The sequence below is a fragment of the Neopsephotus bourkii genome, unplaced genomic scaffold (assembly GCF_033783945.1).
Source record: "Neopsephotus bourkii isolate Nb327-2 ecotype Australia unplaced genomic scaffold, CSIRO-AGI_Nbou_v1 NB_1183, whole genome shotgun sequence".
Lineage (NCBI taxonomy): Eukaryota > Metazoa > Chordata > Aves > Psittaciformes > Psittacidae > Neopsephotus > Neopsephotus bourkii.
In genome coordinates, this window is record NW_026901668.1 from 2,130,282 (window position 1) to 2,158,092 (window position 27,811).

A 27,811-nucleotide genomic window follows, 5' to 3' on the forward strand; every position below is an offset into this window, starting at 1 on the left:
ATCCTAATGTAAAAGCATTGTGCAATGTAAAAGTAATAAACACAATAATCCATGCCATTTTACATAATAAATAAATCTTAACTGTGTTTCCCTTTTGTATAAAGCTTTATGAAATGATGGGTTCAGTTGTTGAAAAAAAATCCAAATATTTGTTTCACAAGGATACTACGGTGATGCAGTGGAACATATTTTGAAGGAAAGTTAAAATACATTTTATAGGCAGTACTGAGTAAACATAACTACATCTGAAAAACCACACACACCACACAAAGAAAGACCTTTCAGATTATACAATAAATATTTTACACTGTCGAATACCTTCTCTATAACATTTTGTCTACACTGAAATGTGTAATCACATACATAAAGATGGTTACTAGTATGTCCCGGGTTCAGCTTAAACAACGACATAGTATAATTACTAATGTTACAGTAGCATACAGGGGGACTAGTGTACAATTAGCAACAGTATCTGTCACAAAGATCCTGTGATGTAAATAAGCAAAACAGGCAAAGGTTTCACCATCTGTGTTTCACCAGATAAGAATGAGGCACAGGGAAGATCAAAGGCTTACTCCAATTAAGTGGTGAATCTCCACGTAACTGATGATTTCCAGAGCAGGTCCCAAATTACTGGTCTAAGGGAACAGAAGGCTGTGGTTCACCTGGGACCCGAACCTACATCCTTGTCTTCCATATGCATGGCTTAGCATAACTCATCAGAAATTAATTCTGTTCCTTTGGACCCTGTCTTTACAAGCCTCCCATACAGACACTCCTGTACCTCCACGGTGTGGCACTCCAGAGGCACTACAAGGAACATAGCTGTCCATCTCACAGCAATACACCTCATGTACAAGATAAGGTCTTAAGTCTCAAGAACTTCACTTGAGTTTTCCCCCTACCACCGTCTGCCCACTCCCTGATACACATATATCAGTGCCTCTGTATTTTCATCATTGCCACTACAAGTGTTAGGACAAGGTTACAATATTTTTTAAAAACTTTGGTAATTAACATTTGACAATAAGACTTCAGTAAATAACCTTTCTGGTTCGTAACAGCAGTTGTGGAATCTCCACCCTTGGAGGTGTTAAGACTCGGCTGGACAAGGCCCTGAGCTAGGACCCACTTTGTGCAGGGGAATGGGCAAAATGATCTCCACAGGTCCCTTCCAGACTAAATTACTTCATTATTCTATCTTATGTATTCTTACCTTAGGCGTCTCCCTCGACATGATACAAAATCTATTTCTTTTAACCCCCCACCCAACATTTCTTATCTTACAGAAGGGTCCAAATGTCTGTCCTTCGAGATTCAGAGGAGTACTGTAAGAATGAACTAGATATTTCTACAAAGTGTGTCTGCTGGTAATATGCAGGTCTTGTATCCCTTCTAAGTCTTCCTAAAGTCCTAAAGAAAAAGACAGGCATTTATCCTCTGTTCCCTTGCAACTGAAAGCCTGTACAGTACACGAGAACTCTAAACACCAAGATTGTAGGACAAGTCAGGAGACCCTTGCTGACCTCAACAGCCTAAAGAATCACCTTTATTGTACTGTACCTGTTCTTTGAGAATGTGTTATTATGGATGCCACTATAGAAGATCAGTAAGCATTATCCTGTCAGAATAGCAGCTTTGAGAAAATCCAGCTGCCTTGAATACTGATTTATTTTACCGCATTCCCAAATTTAGTAACCAAGAAAAGGTGGAAAACCTAATACTGACATTCTCACTTCTGGCCAAAGTAACATGCATCAGAAAGAATAATATGAAGTAGATCTGCAGAACTCTCTCAGAAGGGACTTCTGCACAAGTCTCACCATGTTTCAGTTCTCTGGACCGTCTAACAACTACATAGACATAAAAAAAGCTATACTAGAAAGCGAAAGAAACTAAGTAGTACTTCTTCGGAAGTACAAAAAGCCCCGTAGTCTAAAACAGCTAAGAGGGTAACCTTTTCAGGATTAGTCTGGAGAAGACTCTAGAGATTAAGTCTTGTCTTATGGATAAGGCTCCATTCAAACATTTTTTTGGCTGCCTATATCAAGAACCTTCCTCATTTTGAAAAGTACCTTCTAATGATCATGTTTCTCTCAAGACTTCCTAGTCATAGAATCATAGAATAGTTAGGGTTGGAAAGGACCTTAAGATCATCTAGTTCCAATCCCCCTGCCATGGGCAGGGATACCTCACACTAAACAATGTCACCCAAGGCTTCGTCCAACCTGGCCTCGAACACTGCCAGGGATGGAGCACACAACTTCCCTGGGCAACCCATTCCAGTGCCTCACCATCCTAACAGGAAAGAATTTCCTCCTTAATATCCAATCTAAACTTCCCCTGTTTTAAGTTTTAACCCATTACCCCTTGTCCTATCACTACAGTCCCTAATGAAGAGTCCCTCCCCAGCATCCCTACAGGCTCACTTCAGATACTAGAAGGCTGCTATGAGGTCTCCATGCAGCCTTCTCTTCTCCAGGCTGAACAGTCCCAACTTTCTCAGCCTATCTTCATATGGGAGGTGCTCCAGTCCCCTGATCATCCTCGTGGCCCTCCTCTGGACTTGTTCCAACAGTTCCATGTCCTTTTTATGTTGAGGACACCAGAACTACACACAATACTCCAAGTGAGATCTCACGAGAGCAGAATAAAGGGGCAGGATCACCTCCTTTGACCTGCTGGTCACACTCCTTTTGATGCAGCCCAGGATACGGTTGGCTTTCTGGGCTACAAGCACACACTGAAGCCGGCTCATGTTCATTTTCTCATCGACCAGCACCCGCAAGTCCTTCTCCTCAGGGCTGCTCTGAATCTCTTCTCTGCCCAGCCTGTAGCTGTGCCTGGGATTGCTCTGACCCAGGTGTAGGACCTTGCACTTGGCATGGTTAAACTTCATGAGGTTGGCATCAGCCCACCTCAGAAGCGTGTCAAGGTCCCTCTGGATGCCATTCCTTCCCTCCAGCGTATCAACCGAACCACACAGCTTGGTGTCATCAGCAAACTCGCTGAGGGCGCACTCAATCCCACTGTCCATGTCAGCGACAATGATGTTGAACAAGACCAGTCTCAAAACCGATCCCTGAGGGACACCACTCGTTACTGGTCTCCAGCTTCATCTTGGACCAACCTCTTTATAAAGTGCTTAGGTTTTTAGCAGAGACAATTATCAGGTGAGAAGAAAAGAGCAGGGTGTTGATCCTGCTCCTGTGAGGGTTTGATGCATGGCTCTGTGAGGCTTGGTGGAAACGATCTGAAAACAGACTATCTAACAGACTAGCACTACTCACTTCAAAAGCCACCACATGAATGCCACCATATCCTCTTCAAGCTTGAAAATCACTTCAGCTGGAACTCTATCCTTAGACAGTATGAAACATCAACATTTGTTTGTTACCATTCTTTTTATTGATTATTCTCAACTTTTTATTATTTCCTCTTCTTTCTTTAATATTATGTATTAATATTACAGTACCACCTATAGCAACAAATTAAAATTGCAACTTCCACAAGAAACATGGTCCTGTTAAGCTAGGAAGCTCAGTTAAGCTTACTGGAAATAAGCTACAGTCCCTTTCTCAAAGTGGCAAAAATAAAGGTGAGAGAAACAAAATCAAAGCAAAAAGAGGTGGCCCAGTTCATGTCATATGTCAGCAGAAGAACAGGTTTCCCAATTCCAAGTCCAAGGCACCATATTGCTTTACTTTTTCCTTTGGCACTTTGCCTTTTTTCCCTATGTCTCTTCCACTCTTTACCTTAGAGCTGAATATTTACGCCTGAGAGACTGTGAGAGTGTGTGCATGATCTGCAACACAGCTGACTTGTATACAAGCAATTTCCATAGTTAGCATTTGTTTCATCTTCAATTCTTTTCTTAATGTAAGTTTGGAGGTTGGAAATGGAAACATAAGTACAGAAATATTACCTGATTTGGTAAAAAATATGGTCAGGATAGAATATAGGCCTTTTGGTGCTCCAGTTACAAAACTCTCAGTTTTTATGAGCAGAAGCAAACAACTGCTGCTCTTGATCAGAGCTATTTGTAACCAGATTCTCACGATATCAAGGCCCTGCTAATAAAACGTATCTGCCAGCATTTGGTATCTCCTCATTATGACTACTTAAACCAGGCCCATGAGTGGGCCAAACAAGTCTAAAGGCTGCAAAGAAATCTGGGTAAGACTTACTGGGTAACACTTCTTTATTCACTAAAGTCATGGTAGAGGGAAAAAAAAGGTTTCACTTTGTATGCATTACTGGTCAGCACTAAACATCTTTCTGGGTAGCAACTGAGGATATAGGAGATTTTAAATGCTTTCTTTGAAAATAAAAAAATGTATCTTTTAAGCAGTCAAGCTTTAACTGTGAGAATTAAAAATATCTGTTCCATATGTTCAAGTCCCAAGTAAAGTAATATTAAGTATGTACAAGAAAGTTCAGGTAGGAAAAGCAAATGATTAAAATAAAAGTCCCTTGGGAAAAAACGCAAGAGTAGTAGACATAGATAAAGTACCAGGGAAAAGAGATGAAATACAAACAGGATGTGCTGCGGTGTCCAAATGAGACACATTACTAAAAAAAGTGTTGCATCATTAACCACTCCATCAGCTGGCTCTGCCAGGGCTGCAATGGACTTTCTATTGCCAACACCAAGTCCTCTGACAGCACAGAGACAGTGGAGAATACGAGGATCTTGGATCACTCTCTGTTTGCTAGTCACACTTTAATACTTCAAAACAGAGGAAAGGTAAAATTAATAATTAAAGAGAAACAGCAGTTACATTAGCAGCTGAAAAAAACAATTCCAGTTGTGATGGGCCTCTCAATATATGACTGAGATTGGTATCTTCTGCATTGGTATCTCAATGATTAGTTGGTTAGTCCCTGGTCTTCAATGGATGCCACATGTGTTGTCCTCAAGTTGCATTGCTTTTGTCACTGGTGCTGGGATAGCTCCCTAGAAGCCATCTAGACATCCCAAGACCGTTTCAATATCCCAAATCAATAGTTTTGACCTGAAGCCATACACTGAAACGAAAGTGCTGAATGACACCATTTTGCTCTGCAGTCCATTGGAAACTGATGATCTTCAGTGTCTCTACAATCAGTCTCTTAACAGTGAGCCCTGTCTGCCTTCCATGGCATTCCCCAGTACACAGCCCATGTGACAAAAAGATCTTCTTGAGGTTGTCCAGATGTCAATTTTAACCACTTTTGGAACTATTAATAGATAAAACAGAAGTTTGTATAAGTGTAGTTAAATGTTATCTGTATGCAAGTGCATACAAACTCCATTGCATCCATTGTAAATTGTAAAATTAATTAATTATAGTGTTTTACAAAATGTTTAGATTTCTCCGATCAAAGTAATTGTAATGATTTTTCACTTCAAGAAGTATTTTTAAAATGCTTATTCAGAGCTAACAAATTTTATTCCATTTTTAAAACTACTATTTTTTGAGGTTGCCATAAAAAAAACACTGTTTTTCTATTTAACTGCTAAGCTCAGTCCACTTAAATTTTCAGACAAAATTCTTAACTGAAAGAATTAAAGGAAAAATACATTTTATTCTTCTTTTGTGAAATACACAAAGCAAATGTGGACTACTTACTTTGTGTACTTTGGGTTTAGTCATATTCATTCCTCCATTACCATGTCAGTGAAGTAGCCAGTACCCCCTTTAGCATGGTTTATACTTTCACACACACAGGCACACATACATAAAAACCCCCCACCAAAAATAACCACAAAAACATGGTTAAAAATAGGATACTCTTGATTGCAATCCCACAGAAACTGGCAAAAGGACTTGGGGACACAAAGCTCCTATTAGCCTGTTTGTTTTTAATTGACTAGATTTCAACTTGACAGTGGCCCTTTTAGCAGTGTACAGAGCAAAACAGCACCACATGGCCAGCAGGATCCATTTTAAAGTGGTGCTGTCTTATGTCCCCTGCTGAGGATTGCACCATATGAGCCATCAGTAATGCCAAGTCAAAGGCCAACCATCAATAACGCTCTAGCTGTGATCAAGAATATGTAAACAATGGACCAGCCACTTCTAGTGGCAGTTAAAATAGGGTTAAGGCTGAAGGAGGGTGGAACCTACTTAACAGGTTCTTTGAAATTTTTCAAAATATAATTTATCTGGACACTGTTGCTTGCTTGCAGTAAATATTTTAGCGCAGACTGTATTCTGCATATACTGAATTAAACTAGCAGAATATGACAGAGACTACTTGTCTAGGTGCAAAGCCTGTGAAAGCCAACGGGAGCTTTTCCACTGGCCTCTGAGTTAGGTCTACAGTCAATATATCGTAACCCAGCTATCACAGTGATGAGAACTAAATAAATAACATAGAAGATGTGTCCTCCCGCATTACATACTCTTAAAAGTACACTTTTATTTAGTACGGTTCCACACATCTGGGCTAAGCTTCTCTCTGTAGATGTACATCTGCCTGAAGTTGAAATTTCCTACCACAGAAGTTTTCCTGAGAACAGGTTATTATTTCAGAAGGGAAAGACCCATAGAATTTAATAGGGATTGTTGGTTTTCGTCATCCTTCTTGCATTCCTCCTATAGGATGGATTAAGCGTTCTGTGGGAAGGATTTACTTCTGTATATCCTGGAATAGTTTCCCTAAATCCTTTTAACTTCATTTTGTAGGGTGGGTTTCTCCATAACTCATGCACCTGTAAGACTTAACTGGGCAAATTAAGAAATTCATACAAGCCCCATCCTAAGGACATACTTTCTCTGACCTTAACCAACTCTTTGTTGCCACCCACCCCTGTACATGACTCATCCCATTCTGTCACGTTACCATTGACAAGGACATCTAAATCCACAAAAAAAGTTAACTGACATCCCCGCCAGAGCATTAGCTACCTTGCTCCTGAGATCCGACTGTGCCTTTTGACAGCTCTTCAAGCACATTTACCCATTTCTAGAATGAAACTGAACCTTTGCACTTTATTATTAGTATTATTATTATTATTGTTCTCTTTCAGGAAAAAGGTAATTGGGCATGAAAAGTTCAAATCCATTAAATAAAAGCTCAATTTAAAATATTTTTCATCCACCAAGCAAGGTCCTATTCATTATGCTGACACTGTACTCCACCTCTGTGCCAAGTGGATCACTCAAAGATGCCCCCCCACCACTTTCCTGGCATTTTGTGTGACAAGTAAATCTGCTGTGCACACATTGCTTTACAGGGCATCCCAGTTTTATATAAATACAGCAACATTATTTTTACAGCATCTTTAAATTCTCAATTTGAATTCTGTAACTATCAAGATATTTTCAAGTAAACTAATTGTGCCAAGTCTCTCTTGTGGATATTGTGGCAAACAGACACAGCTTTTGACATTTATTTCTGCTTCTTTACTCACTTCAAGTTTTTTAATATCCCCAGTCCTGTTCAGATCCGCCTACTGCTAAATACAAATCATAAAGTATATTTACTTATCAAAAACAACAGCAGACAATTAAAATATAAATTTTGCAGTTCTCCAGGAACCTCAGTAGAAGAATTCAGATGTTGCAGTTACCTGGTGCCACATTAATTTAAAGAAGCAAAGCAAACAAAACATTCTGATGCTTCAGCTACAAGTTAAATACTCTGTTTTCACAGAGGTCACTTTTTTTCATTAAGTTTTCTTAGCACAAGTTTACTGTACAGAGACACTATTTTGCCTTAATATCCATTATGACTTTCTCCTTTAAAGCTTGCAAAATATTTTCCCCCTACAACTCAATCTACCAGAGATGCAGAACACAGCTACCTTATCCTTCACAGGTCCAGTCCTGGAATCTAATAAAAAAGCCAAAGAGGGACATCTAGTGGTACCATGCATGAAATTGAGAACGAGCAGAGGGAGAGAAAACCTACTGCCATGCCTAGGGATCTCAGAGAATTGCTTGTTTCTCATTAGAAATGAAGAAAGGTTGAAGGGAAGACCAAAATTAAAGAAAGGAAAAAGTCTGCCCATTTTACTACTTTCTAACACATAGACACATTGGTAATATACTTAACCCTATCATCCATTTGGGCAAGGCAGAAAGATGAGGCAAAACAAAAGGAGAGCTAACACTCTTTTAAGTAACTCCAATATATTTAAATAAAGTCAGATTCCTCAAAATAAACTGAATCTAAATGAAAGAGCCATAAATAAACAATACTGTCTCAGAACTCCAGACACAAAGAATGAAACTGCACCCAGGCTTTTACTTGCAGAACAATCCTGAGGAAAACCAAGAGGATCTGCAGTACTAATTTAATTTACCTTGAAAGTAGACAGGTATATTAAACTCCAACCAAGGACTGAGCATCAACAGAACCTAAATTCCAGCTGAATGCAACTTCCAAAAAGTTGCCTGATGAGTAAATGATAAGATTTAGTCCTTAGCAGTTCTATTAGCAGTGAACCATTATCATCACAGAGTGCTTATGAAATATGAGCAGAGTAAGCCATCTGCCTAACAAGGCAGATCAGTAGCACTGGACCCTTCTCCCATCTGAAGACAAGGAGAAATCAACAGCAAACTCCAAATTCCTGGAGAGACAACAGAAAAGCTGAGTAGCACAATCTACACCATCCCAGCTAACTTTAGTACCAAAGAGTATCTGTATTTGTAACAGATTGGGTCTTTCTTATGAAAACATTCCTGTAAGAGTACAGACGGGAAACCCACAAGAAGAGTATGTAATTTGCCAGCACTGCTCTCTGAGAAATGCAGCCTCTAAGATGGACCACACCTGCCCACAGATTTTATGTGAAAATCCCATAGTAAGTAACTTCCACATGCTGTAGCTGCTCAGTATTAAATAAATGAGGCAGTCATGCATACTAGAACGTAAGGGCAGGCCATTAAGGAAAACTGAGCTTTCAGTATCCTTTTCTATGAAAAGAGGAAGCAGATGAAGCTCTATCTTTATAGCAATTACATAGAGGTCTCTTAGACACCTAGACATTAAGAATTTTAACCTACCTTGAGCACTTCTTGTGGCATTCCACATACACACACCAATCTCTACAGCTTGTCTCTAAAGTGAGGGTTAAAGAGATGAAGTTCAGAAATTCTTCCCAGAAATGTGGGGCAACCTACAGAGTTGAACCTTTTCTTTCCAGATCCCAGACAAACTCACCCTTGTCCTGAAGGTCCCTTCTGATTTCCACAGATGTATTGCAGTAAAAATGAATACTTCTCCATAAATTTGAAAAGAAGTGCCATATATGACTTCCCATGCAAAAATAAAAGAAAACCAAACCACAACCCACCCCAAAATGCTCCTCTCCAACACCATAGGTGTAATGTCATTTTTTGGACAGTTTCAGGGGCTGCTCTTTGGAGCCACACAACACGAACTCCTACCTCCCACCTCAGTGATTTGTGTGCCACAGGTGCCTTAAGAGGCAACTGATTAAATAGAATTAAGTACCAAGCTGACACAACCTGATTGGGTGATCTCCATTCTGATTTGAAGTACTTATAATCCTCTTTGCAGATATTTAATGACTAGATGCATGAGGACACACTTTCTTAAAAATTATTTCAAATGGTTAGTAAGATGGCCACAGAAGCAGAAGTTGCTTGCCTCCCTTACAAGACTTCATCTATGAGTCTTCATCCAGTTTGCTCCTTGATGTTGTGCTCTCATTAAAGTATTTCCTTTCTTTCAGTCCTTCCACCCCCCCCATCCTTATTATTTCTGCAGCACTGATTCTAACTTCTGTATTTATTCCCACTAACTGGAGAGCAGTATCCATGAGACAAAGACTTTTCCTTAAAAAGATGGGTTTCTTGCAACTTCCTCTTCTTAGCTCTCTCAAAAGCCTATCAGTACGTACAAGATGTAGAATAAAAGAAAGATGTTGTCAGTGGTGATGCACTCTAGGATCCACTGGCAAAGAGCTATAAAGACATTCAATTGTGCAGATTACATGGCAACTGCTAACGTCCTTTAATGGACAAAAATAAGTTACTTTTAAATGTGTTACCATGGCAAAAGCAGCCACCTGGCATGCAGGTCAGTACTTCGGAATGCTGTGTTGAGGCTTAAGAGCAGTCAGCCACCACTCCCCTGCCCATATTACAACTTAGTAGGCTTTGAAGAAAGAGTGCTGGAGATGTCATTTTCCACTCTTCTATAAGCATCCAGTTCAAGATGCTTCACTCCAGGCCAGCAACAAGATGCCCTACATCACTGTAGCAGTTCGTACAGGACTTATGACATAGGATTATGGCTACAACTTCATACATTGCAAGCATTTATGCAGAATACTGTCCCATGTGTGCATATTCATAGTGTGTTCCTAAGAATGCTTAACTAGCACTACTAAACAGAAAAATACTTCAGGCACTATATCTCACATTTCTCACACCTACTTTTAAAACAGAAAAGTAGCTTTTTTTTTTTTATATATGTGGAAAGGGACTCTAAATTTTTTGCCTTCCAAGAGTTTATAGAAGTGAGGAGTGTTTTATAGGAAGAAAGCACCTGTTTAAAATATTTCATATTACTCATTACACTGCAATAATTTAATAATAAATGCCTGGATTTAAAAAAAAAAAAAAAAAAAAAAAACCACAAAAAGACACACACACAAAAAACAACCCGACAACCACCCAAAACCAAAACAAAACCAGAACACCAAAACACAAACCCAAAACCAAACAACAAAGCCAACAAAAAAAAAAACCTATGTTGTTTTTAGACTAAGTTTAGTGTGAATATATTCCAGAAAGAAATAGTGTCACAGAAAAGAGTCAACACCTGTCTCCCAGAGTCTCTGAATGAAGATCACACACCCTTCTGGAAGTCATGCTATGATTAAACTCTCCTCAGCAGAAGGGCAGTCATTCCATGTCATATTTTCCACTAGAGGTCAGGCTGAAAGAGCTAATGATCGATTTTAGCCTTCAAAATCTTTGAGGGGGAGTTACTAATAAAGATTCTGAATTTTGAAAATCACTTAAAGTGAATCTCAAAGATGTATTTTTCTAAGTGCCCAACAGCAGGAGATAATTAATCGTGAGAGTATTTTAACATATGTTAATACAACCTTTCACAGAGCACCTGATGTGTCACCTCAGCTGGCAGGACAAGTTTTGGAAAAAGAGAAAAATTCTTCCTAAATTTCAGTCCTGAAATAAATACCACGTTAGTTTGATTAGTAACAGACAACACTACAGGTACTTTTAAAAGGGTATTTTTAAAGTTTTGCTTTTAGAAAGGAAATACACTACAAGCATTTTCCACCAAAAATCTAGATTGAATTTGTTCCTGTAACTGGAAAGACACATAGCTGCCTTAAATACAACTGTCTGCAGCCATGAGAACCAGGACAAAGTAACTCAGGGTATAAGCCACATAAGCATTTACTCATAGAGTCAAAAAATAAACTGAGGAATTGCTTACATGTTTACACTTCTGAAAATGAAACAGCCCATGAAATTCACTGAGAGAAAAATCAGCTAAGTCAAGCTATGCTAGCTAGCATTTTAAAGTACCTCATGGTCAAGTATTAGACCCATTTCAAAGATACACAAAGTACTTTGGAGAAGTAAGAATATAAAATGCCAGGAATAATTGGCAGAGAGAAGAAAACTTGTAACTTTTCCATCCGCCTAAGACTAGTGGTGGGAATAACAGGCATAAGAAACAGAAATGAAGCCTAGATGTTGGTTTGACCTTATTCCGCATGTCTTACTTGGACTAGCTTTTTCTGCACTTTCACCAGGTCAAAAGTAGCACAACTGCTAACAGCCACTACTTTCATCAGAGTTACAGATTACTTTAATGATTTTGTAACAGAACCTGATAAGCACAGTCCAAAATCCACATCTGCATGTTTCAGAAGGTGAAAATTCAGTTTAGCTCAGTAATACATTCAACTAACACACTCTTTTTCTTTTATTAGTTCTCCTAAAAATAAGCTAACCTTTTAAAATTTACAGCTGTACAACAGGTACAGTATACCTCTTTACAGCATGGCCTGGAGACATGCAAGAGCTGTTTGACTTCAACACACTTCCACAGAGCTGGCAGTCAGAGTTTGACTAAAGCTGGTAAAGCAGATTTCCCAGATTGAGCACGTACCCCACCCAGATGCACAGATGGTATTTGTGGGAGCAAAGGAAAATAAAATACAGGTTTAAAATAAATGCAAGAGAAACACAGAATAATATTGAATCACTCTAGGTATTTCTAGGGGTTTCAGTTTGTCTTTTCTGCTTCTCAGCATATAGTGAGTGTATGAAACCACTGAGCAAATGGAAGGGATTTAAAACTAGTTTTGTTTTAAATGTAAGATCACAGAAATAAAGACAGGCGCCTGTTATTTCTCTTCAGAATGGTATTTCTGTACAAAAGTTTGATGCAAAAGAGTTAAAAATGCTGTTCCTGCGTATGTCTAGCAATGACAGCTAGACTTGTCAGAAGGGCCCTTTCAATGCTGCTGAAATTCAGATGCACCCCTCTGCCCAGGGTGGCCACTTTCCCATTGTTTTAAATGGAGAGAAAAACACAGAGCTAGAAAAAAAGAGTCAAGCTACAGAGAAGGGAGGGAAATACAGCTTTAGATACTGGTATCACAATATAAAGAGTCAAGAGAATCCACATACTGATCAATGTGAGCTGGCAGGTTTACTCTGACAATTGGTTTGAGCCCCAACCCAAGGCTGCAGCCTCATCCCTTCTTGCTCCATCACGCTTCTCAAGCTAGGAAGAGCCCGTAGCCAATCTTACCTCGTTACCATGATACCATTCAAGATACCTCAAGATTCCATGAAAAGCTAACAGAGGAAAAAAAATAGGAGGAAAACAGCACAGGTAGGAAGTGGTGGAGAAAGATGTGAGGAGCAGGAACAAGAAAGCCCCTATTTTCCATTGGAGTCCCTGATAACCCAGGAGTGTTGACATGTGCTTACACTTCCATGTCAGGAACTGAAGCTTCACAATGCTCAACTTTTAATCCTTCTCTCTCAACCATCTCCCTCTAGAGGATCCAGCTCTTTATTATTTCACTCATTAGTTAAGATCTAAGTTCTGGTAAACCAATGTTAACTTCTTGATTTCAAGTCCCATCCTTCTCTTCTTCAGTAGGCATGACAAACGCTATCAGGTAGACCCTCCTGTGATATGTCTTGTGGTACTATGATTACTTCACCCATTCAAAAAGAAAAGCAAACCCTCTGGCATACAGAGGCAGCAGAGACAATTTTCCAGCTCCTCTCTGGGCTATCCCTTTGCAGCACAGCTTCTGAGGTAGGAAAGTAAACGAAACATGTTGTGCTCTTACTTCTGCCTTTAAATATTATCAGTGGTAAGCACACTGGAGATTGAGATTCTTCTGGGTTTTTTTTTCTTGAAATCTTGAGCTATTATCTAAGCCACAGCTCCAAAAAGAAACAAGTGAAACAAACAAAAGACTATGAAAAATCTTTAAAGAAAATATTTCAAATTAACACATCACAGAAAGATACAAGCAAAATGCAAAATTTTCTATCAGCAACATATTTATGACAGTATGACATGCAAACTAATTATATATTCACATCTGAACTGCTTGATACATTTGCAAGTGTTGCTCATTTTATGCTGAATTTCTAAAAAAAAAAAAAATAAAATAAATCTTCTACAAAGGGCCTACACTTCATCCAAACACAGGTTTTGTGACTGGATAAATTTCAACAAGAAGAATTACTTTAAATTTTCACCAGTGTCACTATACAGAGTTTAGCCCATATGCTTTTTTTCTTTTTATCTATTCAACTGAGTGAAATGGAGCTGCAATGGCTTGGGTTTTTTTAGTCCCAAAGTGGATTATACAAACAACAATTTCATCAAAGATTTTTTACAACAAGCCTAGCATTACTGGTTATATCTTATTATTAAGGTAAGCATTCTTCAAAGAGCTGTATGATTGGAATTTCTTCCTGATACATAGTGACATGCTATTTGCTGGCTGCAGTGAGAAGAGTCAAAATGAAAACAAAAATACAAACATGCTTATTTTTCCTCTTGTCTTTATTGATTTAGACTTCAGAGCTACAGCCAAAAATAGTGCATCTGTAGAAAATTACCACACATGCTATCAGTACAGAACCATTGCATGTTTAGAATTGCAAGCACTTGACAAATCACAAAGGGAACACTCAACCTAGTATTTTGGCAACGCAACCCATGAATAGGGAATACAAAGAGAAAGGCTTTTTTTTCTTCCTTCCAAAAAGAAATACTTCTGAACAGGACAGAAAGGCCTCTGTCAAAAAATTAATTCCAGTCACCACAGAACGCTGGCTCATTCAAGACATCAACATACACTGCTGGAAACTTTGTATGGAATGTCAAATGGTACACAGAAGCTACGACTCTGCTACAGGTACAGCACTGATTTCATTATGTTGTATGCCATAGAGAAGGTCACCACATACCCTATTGCCCAAGACAAACCTCTGCTGGGTTGGGGAAGAGGGATTAAATAGGCAAAGGTGTGAACGATCCTACATGCAGTGAAGATCCTGAAGTGCAGCAAGGCTGAGGAAAGCTCAGGGCCACTAAGAGCGTACAGCAGTCCAATGCCAAAAAAAGGGACAATATTTTCCAGGTCATTCAGGTGGCATCTGGGGAAAGAAGCAAAGTTGGTTTACACTGTTATGTTCTGTTGAATAAACCACTTCAAGGCTCATTATTTTTCAGCATCATCAGATCATGCTTCTGTTAAGGCCCTAACATAGCTGTTGGCTTCCTCTGCAGTGGGGACTTGATTCAGCTACTGATATGTTTTTGGCGTGTTTACCTGACATCATTGTGGGGCTTCTTGCTGCACACCACATTTTTAAGCTCCTGATCTTCTGTATAAAAGCTCTAACTTTTTCCCCGGGACCCTGGTAATATTAGGGGCTTACTTGAGGTATGCAAGTGTATCTGGGTGTAAGAACACACAGAAAGGCAGGGACAGATAGCTGAAATTCTCTTTTAGTCTCTCTTAACTGAACCTCAATTAACTGGATGACTGTGACTGCAACTACTAGACTTCACCTCCCAGATGATTTATTCCAATACGATAAACTCAGTTCGTAGTCTCTATAAAGAAAATATGAAATATCCTATATATGAAACAATCTATCAATTCTTCATGAAGTTAAATCATCTTGAGGAATGTTATTTTTGAGCATCTAACAGGTGTGACAGTTATGCTTTAGTTCATTTTCTTCACCACTAAGCACTTAAATAGCTGAAAAATGTTTGAAATTTTGAAACCATAATATAATTTACTAAAAATGTGTTGAGACTGAACTCCAGAATTTGAAGTATTTTTTTCACACTTCTTCCCAACCCTTCTCCACTCCCTTTACCTCTTTAGATAAATTATGCTTCCAGCCAAATTTACTGATTGAAACAATCTGTAAGACTTACTAATTATGTCAAATTTCACAGCCAACTAGAATCAGAACATGGTGCTGTTTGCAGCTGCATTCTGAACTCATCATTGCAAGGAAAAATATCCTTCAGCCATTTTACTCTTTTTCCAAGAAAGTACACTGAAGAAAGTAATGTCTTTTCTATACCCATAAACAGAACAAATTCTAGTCACTTACATAGAAGAGAAGCCATGCTAGATCTATGCAGCAATATCTGTTGCCATGAAACTTGCAAAAGACAAAAAAGTAAACTTCCATTAAGAAACATTCTTGGGAAGAATACATGGATGCTACAACACCAGAGAGCAACTAGAACCAAGCTGACTTACTAGGGGAAGTCTGAACAACTCTGCAAAACAGCAACACAAGATTTAATAATCATAGAAACATAAAATGGTTTGGATTGGAAGGGACCTTAAAGGTCATCTGGTACCAACCCACCTGCCATGGGCAGGGACAACTTCCACTAGAGCAGGCTGCTCAAAGCCCCATCCAGCCTGGGCTGGAATACTTTCAGGGATGGAGCAGCCACAACCCTTTCCAGTGTCTCACCACACTCACAGTGAAGAAATTTTTTCCTTATGTGTAATCTAAATCTCCCTCTTTCAGTTTAAAGCCATCCCCCCCTTGTTTTGCCACTATATTCCTCTGTAGAAGTCCCTCTCCATATTTCTATCAACTAACAACTTCCTGAACCACTCAGGGGAAAAAAAAGAAAGTTCAAAGCACCTTTACAGCCCACTGAGATGACATGCTTCTTTCTGTGATTTTATTCCAAAAGAGACATACAGAAATTACCACCCTTCATGAAACCACAGTCATGTACATTTGAAGGATGAACTGTTCTTAAATCAGAGCTAACACTTATTTTCAAGATCTTCCCTAATGGTGGTTTAAATGAGAACAGTTCATTTACATTCAAGCTTTTAGTATAAAAATATATATAGCAAATAAACTGTGAGCTCCATTCACAAATAAAATATGGAAAGCATTCCTTGTTAGTAGCATCTTGAAAGTTATGATTTTGGTAGCAAAAATTTTTGCCTTCAGCTAAATAAAATTAAATAAGCTGCAATATTTAGCCCACTAAGTACAGTTTACATTCTGCCACGAATCTTGCAAAAGAAAACACATACACCACAGGTTGCACTCTGCTATACTATTAACGGCATTCCTCCAGAAGGCTAGTCAACTTTCCTGTACAATTGACACACTGTTGAGTAAGCTCAATTCAATCCAGCAACAGGAACACAAGCTTTGACTCCCACTCTGTACCATTTCACAGTATCAGAGTATGCTAGAGATTGGAAGGGACCTCAAAAGATCATCTAGTCCAATCCCCCTGCCAGAGCAGGAACACCTAGATAAGGTTACACAGGAACGTGTCCAGGCGGGTTTTGAATGTCTCCAGAGAAGGAGACTCCACAACCTCCCTGGGCAGCCTGTTCCAGTGTTCTGTCACCCTCACTGAGAAGAAGTTTCTTCTCAAGTTTAAGTGGAACCTCTTGTGTTCCAGTTTGTACCCACTGCCCCTTGTCCTACCACTGTTTGCCACTGAGAAGAGCCTGGCTCCATCCTCATGACACTCCCCCTTTATATATTTATATACACTAATAAGGTCACCCCTCAGTCTCCTCCAAACTATAGAGACCCAGCTCCCTCAGTCTTTCCTCATAAGGGAGATGCTCCACTCCCTTTATCATCTTAGTTGCCCTGTGCTGGACTCTCTCCAGCAGGTCCCTGTCCTTCTTGAACTGAGGGGCCCAGAACTGGACACAATATTCCAGATACGGTCTCCCCAGGGCAGAGTAGAGGGGAAGGAGGACCTCTCTCGACCTACTAACCACCCCCCTTCTAATACACCCCAGGATGCCATTGGCCTTCTTGGCCACAAGGACACAGTGTCGGCTCATGGTCATCCTGTCGTCCACTAGGATCCCCAGGTCCCTCTCCCCTACACTGCTAACAGGTCGTTCCCCAACCTATACTGGAACCTGGGGTTGTTCCTGCCCAGATGCAGGACTCTACACTTTCCCTTGTTATATTTCACCAAGTTATTCCCTGCTCAACTCTCCAGCCTGTCCAGGTCTCTCTGGATGGCAGCACAGCCTTCTGGCGTGTCGGCCACTCCTCCCAGCTTAGTGTCATCAGCAAACTTGCTGACAGTACACTCAATTCCCTCATCTAAATCGTTAATGAATATATTAAATAATACTGGTCCCAGTACCGACCCCTGAGGCACTCCACTAGATACAGGCCTCCAACTAGACTCCGCCCCATAGACTACAACTCTCTGGCTTCTCTCCTTCAGCCAGTTCACAGTCCACCTCACTACCCGATCATCCAGACCACACTTCCTCAATTTAGCTGTGAGGATGCTGTGGGAGAATGTGTCAAATGCTTTGCTGAAGTCAAGGTAGACCACATCCACCGCTCTGCCATCATCCATCCAGCGTGTTATTTCCTAATAAAAGGCTACGAGATTGGTCAAGCATGTCTTCCCCTTGGTGAAGCCATGTTGACTGCTCCTCATAACCCTCTTATCCTTGATGTGTCTTAAGATGGCACCAAGGATAAGGTGTTCCATCACTTTCCCAGGGATGGAGGTGAGGCTGACTGGTCTATAGTAACCCGGGTCCTCCTTCTTGTCCTTTTTGAAGACGGGAGTGACATTTGCTTTCCTCCAGTCCTCAGGCACCTCTCCCGTTTCCCTAGACTTGGTAAAGATGATGGAGAGCGGTCTAGCAATGACCTCAGCCAGTTCCCTCAGCACCCGCGGGTGCATCCCATCTGGACCCATGGATTTATGGATGTCCAGATTGCTCAACTGGTCTCTAATCCATTCCTCATTGACTAAGGCAAACCACTCCGTTGACCTGACTTCATCTGAGGTCTCAGCGGTACAGGGCTCTTCAGGACTGCCTCCGGTCAGAGTAGACAGAAACAAAGAAGGCATTCAGTAACTCTGCCATCTCTGTATCTTCTGTCACCAGGGCACCCATCCCGTTCATCAGCGGGCCTACATTGCCTCTGGTGTTAGTTTTACCTGCCATGTATCTGAAAAAGCTCTTTCTGCTGCCCTTGACCCCTCTCGCCAGATTTAATTCCAAAGAGGCCTTAGTCATCCTAGCTGCCTTCCTATATCCTCTAGCAGCAGCCTTATATTCCTCCCAAGTGGCCAGCCCCTCCTTCCATGACCTGTAAACTCTCCTCTTCCACTTGAGCATACCCAGCAATTCCCTATTTAGCCACGCAGGTCTCCTGGCCCTCTTCCTTGACTTCCTACGTGTCGGGATGCTCTGATCTTGAGCTCGGAAAAAGCAGTCCTTGAATGCCAACCAACTATCTTGGGCCCCTTTACCATCAAGCAGCCTTGCCCATGGGATTTCCCCTAGCAATTGCTTGGAAAGGCCAAAGTTTGCCCTGCTAAAGTCCAGGGTTGCGATTCTACTTGCTATTCTACTTGTCCCACCACACAAGATCCTGAATTCTACCATCTCGTGGTCGCTGCAACCAAGGCAGCCCTCAACCTTCACTGCTTCGACCAGACCCTCCTTGTTAGTGAGGATGAGATCCAGCAGCGCACCTCTCCTGGTTGGCTCATCCACCATTTGCATGAGGAAGTTATCATCCATACACTGGAGGAACCTCCTGGACTGCGGCTGGGTTGCCGAGTAGTCCTTCCAGCAAACATCAGGGAAGTTAAAATCCCCCACGACGACCACGGCCTGTGACTGTGAGGCCGCTCTCAGCTGCCTGTAGAAGGCCTCGTCAACTTCCTCACCCTGATCCGGTGGCCTGTAACAGACCCCCACAACAGTATCGCCCCTGCCAGCCTGCCCCTTAATTCTCACCCACAGACTCTCAACTCGCTCGTCATCTGTCCCCAGACAGAACTCAATGCATTGTAGCTGCTCTCGCACATAAAGAGCAACCCCACCACCCCGCCTGGCTGGCCTGTCTTTACTGAAAAGGACATAGCCCTCCATGACTATATTCCAGTCATGTGAGCTGTCCCACCACGTCTCTGTAATTGCCACCAGATCATAATCTCCTGACTTAACACAGGTTTCTAGCTCCTCCTGCTTATTTCCCATGCTGCACGCACTGGTGTACAGACATTTCAGGGAGCGAGCTGAGCACACCGATTTCACCCTAGGATTACAGGAGGCCTCCCAGTCTTCATCAATTCTGGAGTGCTGCCCCACTGGGGTAAGCCCAGCTACAACCCCATCCCCCTTTGAATCTAGTTTAAAGCTCTCCAAATGAGCCCTGCTAATTCATGCCCCAGCATCCTTTTGCCTCTGTGCGATAAACCTTTCCCACATGCCATTGTCCAGACTGGTGCCCTATAAAACCAGCTGTTATGAAAGAATCCAAAGCCCTGCCTGCAGCACCAGCCTCGAAGCCAATCGTTTATGGACTGAATTTTCCCATTCAGTCCCACATCATCAGTGGAAGATGGAAGGAGTGAGGAGAAGATCACTTGAGCCCCAGAGTCTTTCACCATCCGCCCCAAGGCCCTGTAGTCTTTCTTCAACCCCCCCCATTTGCCAGATTAACTTTCTCATTACAAGTCTGGAGTTCTGTGATTTTAACATAGTTACTCCTCTTCATCGTATAATTTTCTTTATACTTTAGTAAAAGATATAATATTGCAACTAGTGTTCAAATTACACACATACCTCATTTACACTTAGTGGATACTGTTTCATACTAAATCAACTTATGGTCATATTTTACAATCTTCTCACCACCTCCTCCATGCATACAGGATACCATCCAAGAGTTAGCTATTATAACTTGACAAGGAGAGGTGCCATGCTTGACCTCATGCTCACCAACAGGGAGGGGCTAGTGGGGAATGTGACACTCCAGGGCAGCCTTGGCTGCAATGATCACAAGACGGGGGAGTTTGAGATCCTCAGTGCAGTGAGAAAGGCATGCTGTAAGCTCACTGCCCTGGACTTCAAGGGAGCAGACTTTGGGCTCTTCAGGAACCTGCTTAGTAAGGTTCCATGGGCTATAGCCCTAGAGGGCAGGGGGGCCCAAGAATCACCTGCTCCAAGCTCAGGAGCGTTGTGTCCCAACAAGAAGAAAATGGGGCAGGAAGGCCAGAAGGACTCCATGGATGGGTAAGGAGCTGCTGAGAAAACTGAGAAAGGAAGCTTGCAGAACGTGGAAGCAAGGGACAGGCAGCCTGGGAAGAATACAGGCATGTCGTCTGGGAAGACAGGGATCAGATCAGGAAAGCTATGGCCCAGTCAGAATTGAGTCTGGCCAGGGATGTCAAGGGTAATAGGAAGGGCTCCTATAGGTATATCGCAAACAAAAGATAGACTACAAGTAATGTGGGCCCTCTCCAGAAGCTAACAGGAGAACTGACTACGCTGGATTTGGAGAAGCCTGAAGTTCTCAATGACTTCTTTGCCTCAGTCTTCATTGGCAAGTGCTCTGCCCATGCCACTCAAGTCTTGGAAGGCAAATACAAGGACTGGGAGAATGAAGACCTTGGGCCCACTGTAGGAGAGGATCGGGTTCGAAATCATCTTAGGAACCTGAATGCGAACAATTCCATGGAACCTGATGAAATCCATCTGCAGGTCCTGAACAACCTGGTGAAAGGAAGCTGCTAAGCCACTGTCCATCATATTTGAAAAATCATGGCAGTCAGGTGAAGTTCCTGAACACTGGAAAAAGGGAAATATAACCCCCATTTTCAGGAAGGGCAAAATGGAAGTCACAAGCAGCTATGAACCAGTCAGTCTCACCTCTGTACCCAGCAGGATAATGGAGCAAATTCTCGTGGAAACCATGCTAAGGCTCATGAAAAAACATGTTGGTGACAGCCAACATGGCTTCACTAAGGGGAAATCCTGCCTGACCAGTATGGCAGCCTTCTACGATGGGGCTACAGAACTGATGGATAGGGGTTAAGCAGTTGACATCGTTCACCTGGACTTGAACAAAGCGTTCAACACAGTACCACATGACATTCTTGTCTCTAAGTTGGAGAGACATCAGTTTGATGGATGGACCACTTCATGGACAAAGAATTAGCTGGATGGCTGTTTGCAGAGAGTTGTCAGTGGCTCATGTTGTCCAATGGCTCATGGAGATCAGTAACAAGTGGTGTCCCTCAGGGGTCAGTGTTGGGACCAATCCTGTTCAACATCTCTGTCAGTGACATGGACAGTGGAATTGAGTGCACCCTCAGCACTTTTGCTGACAACACTAACCTGTGTGGTGCAGCTGACACGCTGGAGGGAAGAGATGCCATCCAGAGGGACCTTGACATGCTTGTGAGGTGGGCTGATGCCAACCTTATGAAGTTTAACCAAGCCAAGAGCAAGGTCCTATACCTGGGTCAGGGCAATCCCAGGCACAGCTACAGGTTGGATGGAGAAGTGATTCACAGCAGACCTGCAGAGAAGGACTTGGGAGCGTTGATCAATGAGAAACTGAACATGAGCCGGCAGTGTGCACTGCAGCCCAGAAAGACAACTGTATACGGGGCTGCATCAAAAGAAGCATGACCAGCAGGTCGAAGGAGGTGATCCTGCCCCTCTACTCTGCTCTCGTGAGAACTCACTTGGAGTACTGTGTGCAGTTCTGGTGTACCTAATGTAAGTTGGAGCAAGTCCAGAGTAGGTCCACAAGGATGACAAGGGGGCTGGAGCACCTCCCATACAAAAATGAGTTAAAAAAACTGGGGCTGTTCATCCTGGAGAAGAGAAGGCTGAATGGAGACCTCATAGCAGCCTTCCAATATCTCAAAGGGACCTACAGGGATGCTGGAGAGGGACTCCTCATCCAGGACTGTAGCAATAGGACAAGGGATAATGGGTTTACACTTAAACAGAGGAAGTACAGGTTAGATATAAGCACAAAATTCTATACTGTGCAGGTGGTGAGGACTGGAACAGGAACCGGAACAGGCTGCCCAAAGAAGTGGTAAATGCTCCGCCCCTGGCAGTCTTCAAGGCCAAGTTGGACAGAACCTTTGGTGACAGTCTAGTGCAAAGAGTCCCTGCCCATGGCAGGGACATGAGCTTAAGGTCCTTTCCAACCCTAACCATTTCATGATTCGATGATTAAAGACTTATTATTTTTAGTATTATTATTTTGTTTGACTGTGTAAATGTATTTTCATTTAAACAAATTTATGTATTAGATTACTACATAAACCAACACAAAACAGACACAGGCTTGCCAAAGAGAATGTGGTGAAATTAATTCCCTGATTTAGTACTATTCTGCTATTTAAAATATATTTTTAAGACTCCTATGCATTACCTGCGTACACGATCAACATCTGGATGAGTCCGCACAAATTTTTTAGCATTTTCGCCTTTTCCAAATGATGCTGTATCTTCTGGGTTGTCAAAGGCCTATTTCAAATCCAAATACACAAAAGACATTAGTAGCCAAAACGTTTCTTCTAGTCAAGGCAGCTTGCTGTAAAGGTCATTCTTTTTACTAATGCCTCTAGGACCTCACATAACTTACCTGAAGCCAAATGCATGGGGAATATATTGTTCACTGCATTACTGTTTTCTTGAGCCTACCCTGTGCTTGTGTGCTGACAAATTAATGTAATGTAATTTATGCATGTAGATAAAACCTTCTTGTAAGATCAACAAGCACTGCAGATGACTGATACTCAGCCTGAAGTAATGCCAATGGGCTGAAGGCACACAGGGACCTGTAAGGAAGAACTACTGCCTGTACTGCCTAAGTCCTTTTTCACTATTCTTGACAAGTTATTTGAAAGCCTTTTTGGATCCCTTCCTTCTTCAGAAGTCTAAACAGCAACAGGATCTGAGAGACTTACTGCCATATTCATTTATGACCAAGTAAGTTTCTCGCTTTCCTCTGGTACGAATTTTTCTAGTTATATGACCTGTTACTACCTCCAAATACTGTAAGACACTACTTAAAAACAGTATTTAATTTAGCTAGTTAGTAGATCTCTCCTTGCTGACACATGCAGTAACACATGCATTGTGTGGACCATTCAGGCTATGCAAGTGTAAGTCAAGAAAATTGTTTGATTTTAGGAGAGCTACATGATTGCTTTCTGAGGCAGTCTTGATGCCTTCCTGTGAAATAATTTGCCTCAAAATTCTTGAGACACATTAAAAGCATAAGCATCGGCAACATTTTACCTTCTCTCACTCCCCAATCTGCTTTCCTCCTTTTCTGTTAATATTTTAAAGACTTTTTAATACTACATAGGAAATGACTTCAATAATTTGTCTGTTCGTAGTATCACTGTCTGTCATAAGAAAACCAAGTACTTCCTTATTCAAATAAGGAAGACCCTATTGGCACCTACATACATATGGATCATAACACAGTTACAAATGTTAAACACAGGACATGACTGGATGCGCATGCAGGACCAGTACAGTCAATATGCTTCTGCAAGAGCAAAAGCAAGTAAGGCTACAACACAGATATCTGGGTCCTATTCTGGACATAAAGGACAGGCTGTGTGCTCTACTATATCCAGTCTTCAGACGTTTCAAAGACCTAGAGAGCTATCAGAACCCAGTAGTAGCTAAAATGGTCTTAGGACTTCATTAACAACAGAACAGTTCATCTGGGTTCTTTTGTACCAAGCAGGAAAAAAACAACAGCAAAAGAACAAATGAAAGGACTACAACAAAATCCCTGAAGAACATGCTGTCTCACAAAACCACATCTCACAAGAATAGCTATATCAGGCAAAATCAGGGCTCTTTCAGCCCAGGACCAAGTGTTTTCACTAGTGGCCCTGAGCAGATGCCTAAAGACCAAGAACAGGGCAAAGACAGCACAATACTTCCCATGAGCACCCTTTCCAAAGCTAGATGCAATTATTCCATGGTACTGCCTTATTTAGTAAACCTCAGTGAATCTCTCTTATACAGCCTACACACCAATCCACGCAATTTTTCAGCCTACCTCACATTCTAGAAAAAGAATTTTTATTTTTTTTCTTTTAGATAATGACTTACGTGCAATGGGAAGGCTGAAACAACTAGATAATGTAAAGAGCTTTAGAATTGCTGGATGAAAGGGTTACAGATGCATAAAAATCCACTTTATATTCCCTCTTCTGAACCTACTAGTTGGTTATCCATGTAGCATGGCCTCATATCACGCTTTATTTACTTTATAAACTGGGTACCCTGGACACCAGCTCTTCAAAAGACAGTGGAAATTACAATTATGAAAAACTCTTATTTTAAAATAACAGAAATGTTTTATAAAGGCCAAATAAGCCAAATTCAACCGTAAGAAACAGTCTCATAATTATACCATAATTAGGTTAAAGATGTAGTCCATTTGAGACCAACAAAGCATCAGCGCACCAAACTCAGAATATCATTGTTAGAGGGATGAGGAACAAAGCACAGCACCAGTATTTGAAAGCTGAGCACTTACGATATTATTTCAGTACACATTTCAATCTATTCTACCAGACAGCATTTCCAATTTCTTACCTTTCTCGTGAGTCTGAAGTATGATGTTGTAACACTCATTAGCATCATTTTCAGAACGACAATAGTCGCGTAAGTAGCAAAAGCCCGGAAGACTTCATTGTCAACAAACTGGGTCAATCTAGCCATTTCTCCACTTTTCACTGATGACCTTTCGAAGAGCATTAAAGTTAGACTAACATCATACCAATCCAAAGTTCTGACAACAAGATTGTCAGAACAGCCTTTTTTTAGCATCTCTGCAATAATAGCACAATTCTGCCATCGTGACAAGTTTATTATCAAATGTATTTTCCTCAGTTTATTTTCACAATGGCATGGTATAGTACTTTAAGATGAGAAATTATATTATTTAGCTTTCATTATATCTGCTTATTAAACTGTCAAAATATAAACCACCACAAGACTTAATGTAACTGCAGAAACAAAATTTAGTCACAGAAATTAGTACTTTTGAAATAACACACCAATTTTAGACCAATTAACTTGAACCAGTGAATTTAACTAAGCAGTTACCAGGATAGAAAGAGTGTGATGACATACTATACATACTGTAGTGTTTAAAGAGGAAAATTATTACTGTATACCTTTTTTGTACAATTACACAATTATAACTGCACTTCAGCATTCAAAATAACCAATATTCCTACCCAGCAATAGCTTGTGATCAAACTGAGTTAAATATGTGTTTTTCTCCTTTGAGACCTTGGTCTTAAAAATTGCTTTTAGCATGATTCACGGGCAAAGATTAAGTCGTAATGACAAAAAAGAAGAGAACTATTTATGCTTTTATCATGGGAGGTTTAAGCTAATTAAGTCTCTTTCCATGAGACCATACCAAACCCACAATCCTATGAAGGTGATACCTTTTATGAACACCATAATGACAAGAATGTGATGAGGGCTGAATGCATGCAAAACAAAAAGCATGCCCCCTTGCACACTCAACTTGTGCTCTGCACAGAGCAAGGCTTTTGCCTCACCGCATGCTTCAATCATGCACTTGGTAATTAGGGATCTGTAAAACTAGAATGTCTCAGTTTCGCTAGAGACCAAAATAAATGCACTTTTTGTTATAGTTATTTCCTAGGATATAATTTTAACAAGAATAAAATAAGTAATACAATTATTACCTATATAATAAAAAGGTAATACTGTTATTAACTTGATTACAGCTCTAAGTATCTTTCATTGTGCTTTCAGCACAGGGTTACTGCCAGCTATAGCCAAACAAGGGAAACTAAACAACCCAAGAGCAGCAGAAGACTTGCTCTGAAGGCAAATCCTTGGTGGAGAGGTGGGCAGCATGGAGGCAGGCAGCTGTTTGCTCACTGAAACATATCTAGCCTTGCGGGGACATGTCTGGCTGCAGTGATGGGATTTTGCGCCCTCTTTTATCCTTTCTAAAACAGTGCTTGGGCCATGGGCCAAGTACCAGGGTCCAGGGACTGTAGGAAATCCAATAGAACTCTCCCTCTTCTCACACTGCAGTCCACCAGTTCTCAAGATAACCAGCGACTTAGCAAAGGTTTTTCTCAGCAACAGAAAGAAACTGCAATTTTTAACTGTATCACAGCAGAAAACTCACGTAGTTTCACACATCAAAAATAAAGTAAATCCATGGCATCAAGAGTGGTTTTCTCTGCTGTATTTTAAAGCTATGCTGAACACATCCAGGACTATATAAAGTCATGAGAAACTGTCCACCACCATCTCTGGAACTACACATTTACTCATTTCCCTTACTAGTGAGGGTGGCCTCTCCAAATTGTCGTAAAGCCCAGGCCTTGCTTTTACTATGACAAGGAAGCATACCACATTAGTTACAGATTAAGCACCAGCAGAACTGCAAAAAAATAAGCCTCACATACTAAAACTGGAGAGGGCTTTAAGGGATATGCTTAGGCAACAAACAGCCTGATCCACACAGGTTATATTATACCACCTTTCCATGGTGCGAATGCAGAACTTGAGCCTGGTTAAGTGCACAAGTCCAGATCGCATGTAAAGGGTCCTAAGACACCTGAGCTGCCGCGCCCTCAACAGGAGCACAGCTGTGCTAAGGCCCCCATCCCAGCGCAGACTAACTCGACATGTAATCAGCGACATTAGCACCGGGCCAGCCTTCTACCGGCTGCTGTCGCACCACCACTTCCCAAACCGCCGGTATCGGCCCCACTCCACTCCGAACTCCGTTTCCAAACACGCACGTCCTGCCTGCAGCTGAGCTGGCACCGCCCCTTCCCCCAAACGCTTTCGCTTATCGAGGCCGCCCAGCGTGCGACCCGGTTGCTCCTACCTCAACACCACCTGGGGGACCCAGCCTCCCACCCCTCCCGGGGAGCTGCCCCACCGATCCACGCGGACACGGGGCCGACCCCCGTCATCACAACTGCCCGCCGCCTGCGTGGAGCGACAGGCTCCAGCGTCGAGTTGGTTCTGTGGGGCGGCCCTGGCCCCGCGCCATCCCCGCCCCGCACCCACGGAGGGTTTCGCGCCTGGAAGGCGGCGGGAAGGGATTTGGAGGAACCTCCCATTCCGTCCCGGCAGCGGGAGCCGCCATAACGCAGCGACGACGCACCTCGACAGCCGTCCCCTCGGAGAGTGCAGACACAGCGCACAACCGCACTGATACCGGTCGGACACTGCGCCTCCGCCCGCCTCGGGGCACGGCGCGGCCCCGCCTCGCCTCGCCCCTGCGGGCGCGGAGGCGGGTCCTGGCCTGGCTACACGCGGGGGGAATGGTTGCTACCCCAAAGGAGCCGCTGCTCGCGGAGGCTTTCAGGGCCGGTATTGTGACGGTTTGTCGGTGGTGGTTCACCAGGGAAGGGCTGGAGTGAGGCCCAGACCCCAGAGAACATAATCTGGGAGGGCAGAAGGAAAGGC

The 27,811-nt window shown here is 41.9% G+C and overlaps 1 protein-coding gene across 2 annotated transcripts; it reads right to left on the bottom strand.

The window, feature by feature from the left end:
- Nucleotides 1-14,022: 14,022 nt before the first annotated feature.
- Nucleotides 14,023-27,614, bottom strand: MGST1 (microsomal glutathione S-transferase 1). Of its 2 annotated transcripts, none has more exons than XM_061363907.1 (4): nt 27,507-27,614; nt 24,929-25,076; nt 22,734-22,828; nt 14,023-14,636 (listed from the first exon to the last, which is right to left on the bottom strand). In XM_061363907.1, the coding sequence occupies exons 2-4, from the start codon at nt 25,052-25,054 to the stop codon at nt 14,390-14,392; spliced, it is 468 nt and encodes a 155-aa protein (XP_061219891.1). In that variant the 5' UTR covers nt 25,055-25,076; nt 27,507-27,614; the 3' UTR covers nt 14,023-14,389. The 2 variants fall into 2 exon arrangements, with proteins under 2 accessions (XP_061219891.1, XP_061219890.1); XM_061363906.1 differs by lacking the exon at nt 27,507-27,614 and adding an exon at nt 25,576-25,636.
- Between the last annotated feature and the right edge of the window lie 197 nt (nt 27,615-27,811).

Coding starts and splice junctions, on each gene's coding strand:
- MGST1 (XM_061363907.1), bottom strand. CDS start 25,054: ATGGCTAGATTGACCCAGTTTGTTGACAATGAAGTCTTCCGGGCTTTT. Junction 22,829..24,928: donor ACTTCAGACTCACGAGAAAG/GTAAGAAATTGG, acceptor GATTTGAAATAG/GCCTTTGACAACCCAGAAGA. Junction 14,637..22,733: donor GATGTTGATCGTGTACGCAG/GTAATGCATAGG, acceptor TTCTTTCCCCAG/ATGCCACCTGAATGACCTGG.